This window comes from Pteropus alecto, unplaced genomic scaffold (assembly GCF_000325575.1).
Source record: "Pteropus alecto unplaced genomic scaffold, ASM32557v1 scaffold39, whole genome shotgun sequence".
NCBI classification, from domain to species: Eukaryota; Metazoa; Chordata; class Mammalia; order Chiroptera; family Pteropodidae; genus Pteropus; species Pteropus alecto.
The window spans coordinates 12833641-12843413 of record NW_006443568.1 but is presented as its reverse complement, the minus strand read 5'-3'; the positions used below and the strand labels follow the sequence as shown (position 1 = coordinate 12843413).

At 52.2% G+C, this 9773-nt stretch overlaps 1 protein-coding gene across 1 annotated transcript in view; it reads right to left on the bottom strand.

The window, feature by feature from the left end:
• Positions 1 to 9773, bottom strand: part of ECE1 (endothelin converting enzyme 1) — an 86749-nt gene that overhangs the window by 25450 nt on the left and 51526 nt on the right. The window contains exon 5 of the mRNA XM_015598811.2: positions 7751 to 7794. Coding sequence (XP_015454297.2) covers positions 7751 to 7794 — 44 coding nt within the window. The remainder of the gene's footprint in view (positions 1 to 7750; positions 7795 to 9773) is intronic.

The window sequence follows — 9773 nt, the reverse complement described above, 5'->3', positions numbered from 1 at the left end:
TCAGCGGGAAGCAGAGCTAGGGCTCTGCCCGTCAGGGCAACAGTAAGGAACTCGGTGGGAGCAGGTATGTGACTGTCCCCAGGCAAAGACTGGCACACCGGAAGTACTCTCTACTTTTGGATGATCGCAGGTAAGAGTATACTGCCCCTAGGTTGGCAGCATGGGCCACCTGGCAGGAGACAGTCGGCTTTCTCTTATGGCCAACGCATGGCCCAAACACCCCAGTCTGGTGCATGGGACAGAGGCCTGTCCTGGTTTTCAGATCCCAGATGGCCTTTCTTGTGGTAAAGAGCAGAACTGGACGGGAGCTTTAAAGGCCTCAGTCATTACGAATTTACTTTCCCCTTCCTGTGGGGGCCGGGTGTGTTCATCACACTGAGAGTTGACTCAGGAGGCCGTCTGCCATTTTTCCCTTTCTAAACCTGGCAAGCAGCATCTCAATTCCTTACATGGGGACGTGCGGGAGAATTGATCCCCTTCTCCCTGTCCTTAGTGCCCTGGTCCAGATACCATCTGCTGAAGGCCACGCTCCCGTACACACACAAGCACTGGGGAAGGTCCCGTCTGTACCCAGTGAAGGTGACCACTTCCTGCTGCTCAGGTCACAAAGAACCTACTATTTACCAGGACTCCTGTGCCTGAGTCTTTGTCTCCGGACCCTGACGGAGTCCCCGCTCCCCTCAGTTTCCTCTGTCCAGCTTGCTCCCTCCCTGGTGTGCATGATAAAGGGGCCAAACACTCAACTTGACAAGCTCAGGGCGGGCCTTAGAAACTCAGAGACCAAAAGTAACCACACAGGATGGCCTCGACATAAAAATTCCTAACTGAATGTGAGGCGTGGCGTGCAGTCATGTCATAGGCCTGTAGCTTCCTTGACAAAGGTCGGTCTTTACCTGCAGTGAGCCTGTTTAGTGTCTTTTTGTATCTCAGATAATATATCTTTGAAATGTCGGAGTCATCTCCTTTTCCAGACCCTCAGGGCACAACCGCTGCACCAGAGCAGAGGCCACAGACCCCTCAGTGCTGTCTTGGTCCCTACATACCCTCTCCATGTGCTATAAATGTTCATTGTTAACAACCCTGTACCCACCAACGTAACAGAAATACGTGTCTCTGTTTTACTTGTAATCCAATCCCAGACATTCTCTCCCCACTTTGCCTTCTCCTGCCCCCTTAATTTACCACCAGTGGATCTCCTTACGTCTCCTCCTGTGATTCTAACGTATAAAGTAAACTCCGGAGTATTTTCTTAATCTGTTGACATTTTGCTTCCCACCAATTGTCTTCAGTTTAGCTCAGATAAGATTCTCTACAGGTTTGGATGGTTCTTACTCCTAGCTCCTCCCACCACGTTTCTTCATCCTGTATTCGTCTCTCCTGGAAACTGACTCTTTCTTTTGCTTCCTTCAAAGAGCCCCTCCCACCCAACCCCACCTCCACGAAGACTTTTCTGGCAGAACGTTATCCATTTTTTGCTCAACAGATACTAGATGCTCGCTCTGTGCTAGGCTCTGTGCAAGCTTTGGCAATGCAAAGACAACGACCTTGTCCTCACAGAGCTGCTTTTCCAGCACGAGGACACAGATGGCAACCGAGTAAACACATCGAGAAAAAGCCCATCTGTCCCTTCTGCCTGGGACAGAGTCAACGCCCATTCAGCCTCCGAGGCCTCTCTCAGGGGCCATCTTTCAAGAGGTTCATTCATGAAAGCCTCAAGACTGAGCACCTACTGGGTGCCAGGTACGGGGCTGGGTACCAGGTTTTACAGTCGTGAATAAGACCAGCTCCCTACCCCAAGGAGCTCGAGGGCTAATGGTCAACACAGATGTACAAAGGCCTGACCAAGAGACACCAAAGTGCTTTTATTAATGCAAATGGATATGGAACTCAGAGAAAAGTCTAGCCCTTGGGCAGGGGAGGGTGGGGCCGGGGACCCTCCAAGGCCATTTTATTTGAGCTGCTTGTGAAAGATGAAAAGTTATTCACCAGGAGAAATGCAGAGAAAGGGCACTAGATTTGGGGGGGCGGGGGGAGTTGGAGAGTTTGAGGAAAAGTAAGCATAAAAGGATATGCAGCTTGAAGAAATCCACTTGGCCAGTGGGTGCGAAGGGTACGAGTCACTTCCTGACTCATCAGCTTTCAGGTCTTCAGCCCTAGAGCTCACTACCACCCCCCGCCCCCAGCCAGTTTATCATCACAACCAGCATCAGGGAGCATCAGGCTCCGTCTTGAAGACAGGGTGACAGCCCTGAAGAGGGGATGGGGTAGTCTGAAGGGAGGCATGGTCACACACAGAAGTCCAGGGGCCTGAGTTGCAAGGGGCTATGGAGACCACCGGAAACACCTACGTGTCCCCCATGTCCCACTGGAGTATGAGAAAAGCCTCCTGCTGGGGAGGGGAAAACTGGGGAGAGCTGGGGCTTCTTGCTCCTCAGACTCAGGAAGCAGAACATCGGGAAAAACAAAGGGGGGTTCCCCATCCCTTCCCAGGGGTTGTGTTTCTATGACAACACCTCTTGGCAGCTAGGTTCTTGGAAGGGAAAACAGGAGAGAGAAGAGAGAGAATCGCGACAGCTTGCCAGAGAAAGCGGCGTCTCACTGTCCACATCTGGCTCTGGCCGTGACCCTGAAATGCCAGAGCCAGCATCGGGGGAGGTGCACCCTGTGTGCTCGGCCGATGAGAGGGCCTGGCACCTCCCTCCCCCAGTGCCCCAAGGCCACTGAGATAAGAGACCCAAAGAAAGGCTCCAGGGACAGGCAGGTTGTGCTCATTACAGCAAGTTCCAGGTTTCTGCCCGCCTCCCGCCCCCCAGCACCTGCACACAATCCCCAAATGATCACAAGGAGGGGTGGGAACACATCCAACCTCCCTCTCTCCTCCCTCTCTCCTCCCTCTCTCCTCCCTCTCTCTTCCCTCTCTCTCCGACGGGCTGCTCCTGACCAGCGCACTCTCCTCCCTCTCTCCTCCCTCTCTCCTCCCTCTCTTTTCCCTCTCTCCTCCCTCTCTCTCCGATGGGCTGCTCCTGACCAGCCGGGCTGCTCCTGACCAGCGCAAACTCCCCTCCTCTGAGCTCCACACCCTGAGACTTCCTGCGGTTTGGTGGCTGCCAGGCTGGCTGTGGTGGTACCGTGAGCAGCAACACAGTGGCCTTGGGGCACTGGGGGAGGGAGGTGCCAGGCCCTCTGCCTGCCTAAGGCCCACTTCCTGCGGTTTGGTGGCTGCCAGGCTGGCTGTGGCGGTACCGTGAGCAGCAACACAGACACGAGTCTGCCTGCCTAAGGCCCGCAGCCTGGTGAGCGAGACACACAGCCATATATGATAATCACAAAGGCCTCTGATTGCACAGCGGGACAAATGCTATGAGGGGGACGTCCCAGAAGCCTTGAGAGAGGATGGCAGGGGAGGCATGGGGATCCCTGCCTGAGCTCTCAGGATGCGCTGAACGCGGAGTGAACGTGAGGGCTGTGTCGTCTCTGTCCGCCAGCACCGGGTGGGCAGGCAGTAGCCCTGTGCAACGTTTGCTGAAAGAACAGAGCCCAGTGTCTGCTTCTGATAAGGAAAGACATCATATCTGGGGGCCAAGAGAGTGATGAGGCTGGTGCCTGCTGCACATTTGCACAGGGAGGAAATGGGGCAGGTGGGGCAGGAAGGGACAAGAGTAAGGGCCCCACTAGGAGTTAGCATTTGCACACCCTGCATTCCCACGCTGACGCTGACGCGGGCTAGCGCAGGAGCCCAGGAGGAGGTAAAGCCCGTCCACTGCTCCACCTGCCTCCCTCTGGCTCACACAGTCCACCAGGACAACTGCAGCCCACCCTCCCCCCTCCTCTCCTCCCTCCTCACTACCTGGCAGGCGTAAACTGGCCAGGTGGGAGGCCACTGCCACAGTCTGTGCTAGGTGAAGGGGGCCTGGGCCAGGTGGCAGAGAGAAGGGGGGCGGGAAGAGGTGGGAGTGGGGAGAAAGGGCAGTCAACCCTGTGGCCACGCTTCCGTGGCCGGAGCTGCTACTGACTGTGACTCGGGAGGCTGGGACGGGGCAGGGCGGGAGGCGAAGGAGCTGTTCAGTTTTCGATGGTTTAAGTAGGAGATGTCTATTAGGGCTCCACGTGGAAGTCTGGGTGGGGAGTTCACGGAGCTGTTGTTCTGAGCTACTCTGAACTTACATATCTCTGGAGTATACAAATTCCTTAAGACTGCCTATGAGGCCCTAGACTATAAATTCACAGGGGCAATATCACCCCCTCCAAGGAGAGAGAACTAGTTCTTAGGGAGTAGAAACAATTTCTTTGTGTACCTATAGTATCTAACGGGTATACAGTATATTTGTAGAATTAAAATTTTAGGAGGGGGCGATCATGAAAAAAGGTTGAGAAACACTGCTCTGGGCGATCTAGGCCCTGCCCCTCCCAGCTGCCACCTCCAGCCTGTCTCCTGCCTCCGGCCCCGGGGCCACCGCCTGCCACATTCTTCCCCTCACACCCCTGTGGTCTGTTCTCTCACTTAATTCGAGTTTCTGCTCAAATACGTCCCCTCTTTATAAAGCCCATCTCTTCTTGGCCTCCTCTTCCCTCTCAGGCCCTGAATCTTACTTAATTTTTTCAAAGTCCTGACTCTTCACGACTATATTATTTATTTACTCACTTATTTGTTTATTGTTTGTCTCCCCTGCTGGAATGTAATTCCACGAGAAAAGACTGTCTTACTCCTTACACAATCCCCAGCACCAAGCGATCTCTAGCAGTTAGTGTACGATGTGTCACTACTGAATGAATGAATGGGTGAATGAATGAATGAGTGTTCTGGGAGCTCCACAGAAAATATATCAATCATTTCAGAATGACGGAAGAGGCTTGGTTTCCAAGTGAAATCAGCCACAGTTTTCTCATTAGGAAAAGCTTGGTTTCCTTTAAAGACACTTCTGCCTGGGTTTAATTCCCAGAAGAAGGTTCTATGGGAACAGGCGAGGAGGAACAGGGTGGTTTCCAGGACTGAGCTGGGGCCATGTTTTGGAGATGGTGGCACTTCCAGGGCCCCAGTGGTATGGAAATAATTTGGCAGCCCAGGGCCAGATAACAGGGCTCCCAACTGCCTGGGTACTTCCTTCCAGGGACGCCAAGTTCTAGAAACTTCCTGTCATTTCCCCAAAGTCACAGAGAGGAAAGACAGCACACCATTTAATCGACTCTCTTTTTCCTCTGGGAGTTTATATTGGACTGGCCTCTCCCACATCACCCCCCGCCGGCCGCCGTCCCCCCGCCCCCCGCCAGGGGAAACAAACGCCCAGGAGGCTGGGCGGCTGCAGGGATGGGGTTACTGGGAATTCTGTGGCCCCCTGTGCTGCCGGGAGATGTCTGGCCAGGAACATGGGGCACGGGGGAAGCAGGGAAATGCCACATCAGGGTAGGACCAGTGTTTGTTTTAGATAAAACCACAGGCTCAACTCAGTCACAGCCCTCAGGAGTCCCATTCTGTGAGGGGAAGTAGGGAGCTGATAAGAGTGCCTTTTTCTACAGGAGAACAAAAAAGAATGATAATACCATCACCTACTGCAGGCCAGGCCCTGTGCTGAGATCTTTTCATCACCACCCTGACATCCCGAGGTGCACAGTATCACCCCATTTCACAGAGAAGAAAAACAAGGCCCAAGGAAACAGAGAACTTGCCCAGGGAGGCAGAGCTAACGGGGGACTCGTTGGAACTTGAGCCCAGCCATCCTTCGGCCTCCTGGAGAAAATGAACTGCTCCTCTGTGTGTGGGCACAGTTGTGTGTGCATCTTGTCATAACAATGTCCACCAGTGGGTGTTATTAGTATCACACTCAATTTACAGGCAAGAAGTGGGGTAACTTATCCAAGGTCACACAAGTGAGTGGCTGAGGCCAGGAAAGGAGCCTAAGCTTTCTCTGCTTTCCTATCCTTGCCTGCAGGTTGGCTCAAAAAAAAAAACCCAGAGGAAGACCTAAAGCAGTCCAGTCGCCCCTAAGCAGCTCTGGACACCCACTCCCCTCCTCGGATCAATTCATCCATCTGTCCATTCAACCATCCCCCAAATGGGAAAAAAGACCCCGCTGCTGTAGACACACAGTGGAGAGAAAGCATTTCAGGTGTGGATCTTGTCTGCAGAGTTTCCAGTGTACACAGGAAGATGAAGCTACATTTGACAGTAAGTACTAGAAAAATAAATCAAAATAAAAATACAAGAGATATCACAGAAGACATGATTAATTGCCAAGTTACTGACACAGACAAATTCAATGCTCTGGGAATGACTCTGTATGTGTTTCTCAGGGAGACTGGTGTCAGGGGCAGAAGGAAGGAAGGCTGCTCATCTTTTCTTTATGGAACCTTGTGTTGCTCGAATTGTTACAATAAGCAGGTGTTAATTTTATTTTGCATGCGTTAATCTTATAATATAAAATACAGTAAATAAGACAGACACACAAAACGTAATTGTAGCTCAAGTCCAGAGAGGCCTTTTGGTAGCCAGGGAAGGCATAATGGAGGAAATGAGTTTGAGGGCGGGGTGCGGGGGTAGGTACTCTAGATGGCAGAATAGTCTGTGCGAACACCTCAAGCTAGAAAGCCTAAGGCAAGGCCCCGCCTAAGAGGTGATCCCTCTCCTGATGAACTGAGGTCATACTCTTATCTCCCCAAGCCTATGAGGACAACTCAAGCTGGCAGCCTGGGTGGGCATCAAGAGTGTCTCTTGGGTGAGGCATCTGCATCTCATGCAGCTGATGTCACTGCCCTCCAGCCAGCAGGTACAAGAACAGGCCATGGTGGCACTTGGCCCAATTCAACCCACTTGCTACAGATCTGCCTGGATGTATTCTGAGGTGGCTAGGGTAAATTCACTCTTCACAGAAAGGAATGGCGTCCCCAAGCGTACACACGAGTTGATGGCAATGGTTGTTCTGCCTGGCCAGCTGACACAGTCCTCATGGTACTCTTAACGTCCCTTTTCCTCCTTCCACCTAAGGAAGCTCACCCCAGGCCAGCTCAGACGGCCCAGGTACCCCCGTTCCTGTTCTAATCCGCATTAGCTTCGGCTCCCTCCTGAGGCCTGCTGTCTGACACCCTGTCCTGCGGAAGCTGAAACCAGCTTGGCCTTCAGCCTAAGAATGCACTAACTAGCCCACGTTCCTGCAGTTTTCTGTCACCCACTTATCTGCCTCCTGCTCCTGCAGGGGTTTCCAGGTATCAAGGCCCACAGGTGAGAGGCCCTTTCCAAACTAGCTCCCAAGACTGAGCCTGGAGGGAGGAGCCCCCAGGACGTACATTCTGGGAAGCTCCTGATCAGTATGACATGAGAGTGACCCTGGTTCCTGTGTTCATCATACCTGGTGGGCCAGGTCTTCTCCAGCCTGGAGAGTTCAGTCAAGCAGCCACAGGGGAAAAGAGGTTGGCGAACCACTTGTGGTCGCTCCACGGCCTCTGTATGCTGACTCTGACTCAGTGGAGAATCAGCAGAAAAAGAATGCAGGTTGAGGCCCTACTCCCCCATTTCCTAGGAAGTACACTGTCTCTGTACTTGTGAGTCTTATCTGTAAAATGGGTACAGACAGCCTACACCGTGGCTGATAAAGCAAGTAAACGGCCCAGCACGGTTGTGGGTACGGCCCGCACCTCCTTCCCTGATAACTGGTACTCATCAGTGCTCCCGTAAGAAATGAAATAAGCAATAATTACTCCTTCAACCACTCCATTAAACCTTAGAGCATCCCTCCCAATGCTCTGAGTTAGTTCCCACTTTGTAGGTGAAGAGCTGGGGCGCTGAGACGCTGAGCAGCTTCTCTGCAGTCACAGGCTTGTTAGGGAGCAGTCTGGGCTGGAACTCACGTACCATGCCAAGAAAGGCAGCTCTGCTTTGCTGAGCTCTTACTAGGCGCCAGGCTCTGGGCTAAGTTCTCTGACCATCACATGCAAGTCAGTAATCACAGGACCCTTGTGTATTAGGTGGCACCATTATCCCCATTTTATAGATAATGAAACTAAGCTGGAGAGAAGCCGGGTCGCTTGTCCAAGGCCACACGGATGATAAGCTGCATGCCAGCGCTGCCTGACTTCAAAACCCTGCAGTGGGGCCCCTTCTTACCCCTAGAGCCTGGCCCTGGGTCAAGGGAGGAATGCACGGCTCTGGCTGTCCCATGCCCAGCTCAGGGCAGCTCCCCATCCATATCTGGACCCTCAGAGATGAGGTGGATGTAAGGCCAGAGCCCAAGACTGGAGGCTACTCCTCATGGGCCCTGTCCCTTGGGGGTGAAGCAGGTAGTAGATTCAGTCCTGCACAGACCCGGAATCTTCCTGATAAGAACCAGCCCCAGAACCAGCAGGACCCAGACCTGAGAGCAGCACACATGAGGGCCAGTTCTGGGCCTCGCTGGAAAGTTAGTGGGCCTGCCCATCCGCCTTCCTTCCCCTGTCCCCTCTCGGGGCTAACTGCTCCCCAGGGCTGGAGCCCCTCTTGATTCTAGACTGGAGGTCTATCTTTGGCAAAGTTACTTAACTTCTCTGAGCCTCAGTTTCTTCATCTACAAAACGGGAACAAAGTTCCTGAGTCCTGGGTAGTTGTGAGAACAAAGGAAGTGCCGAGTATAAAGACCCTGGAACAGTGGCCACTGAACAAAAGTTAGTCTCTTTCTTTTATCTAGACCCTCAGTGCTCTCTGCTTCCTGCAGGGTTTCTCCAGTGAGGTGGGAAGGGGCCTGTACCTGCCCCTTATATCTGAAGGCAGTGGTGTGGGACAGGGGATGGGACAGCTGACCAGAAGTCAGACAACCCCCAGCTCTGCTGCTCACGAGCCTGTCTTGAGGACCTTTCTCTCATCTCTCAAATGAGGTGAACAATCCCTTCCCAGCTTCTCTCCTATGCCACCAAATAAGATGACATCGACAAAAGAGCTCTGTAAACCGTGAAGTGCTGTGCAAAGGTCAAGGGTGAATAATAACATCGACACCAACATAAACAGCAGCCATCACAATATGCCAGGCCTAGGCAAACAAAGCACTTTAAATGTATTTCCCCATTTAATTTTCATAACCTAGAGGAGGCATAGTTCCCACTGTACTGATGAGAGAAGAAGCCCAGAGAGATTACGTTATTGACTCATGAAAACACAGTGAGTGGCAGCAGAGCAGGATTTGAACCCAGAGGCACTAGCCCATCTTGTTATCCTACCTGGACTATTCCCCTGCTTTGGTTGATAGCCCTTGCCCAGCTGCCGGCTGTGTCTTTAGGCTCTGGGGAAGGAACAAGTCTGAGGTTTAGTCTGACCACCACAGACATATTTGCCTTTTAAGCTTCTAGTTCTGAAATGAAAGGCCGTGTCCCCTTTCAAAGGCACTCAGGTAGCATACAGCAGGAAAGGGCTTTGCTGTCCCTGACCTACAGAGCGGCAAACACCTTCACCCACCACCCTGCTCTGGTCCTCAGGGAGACAAGCAGGAGGCTGCTAACAGGGGCTGCCAAGGGAGCCAAGAAAAAATGGTAGGTGGGTTTCACCCAGCATTAGCCTTGCCCCCTGGGGTCAGAAAGAAAGATCTTTTATCTAAAAGATATAGTTGCCTGTAATTCCTAGCTCTCAAATTAGAATCTTTTCTATCTTATAGGAAAGTTTCTGTCTCTTTGAGAAGATTTACCTACCTTTGAGTATCTTAAGGGTTTTTTAAAAACTTAATTTAGTAAGTATTTATCGAATCTAAGTTCTCTCATTGATGGATTATTGTCTGGCTTTTCATGAGCTAACCCCTTCGGTATTTAGGGTCCCGGGATAG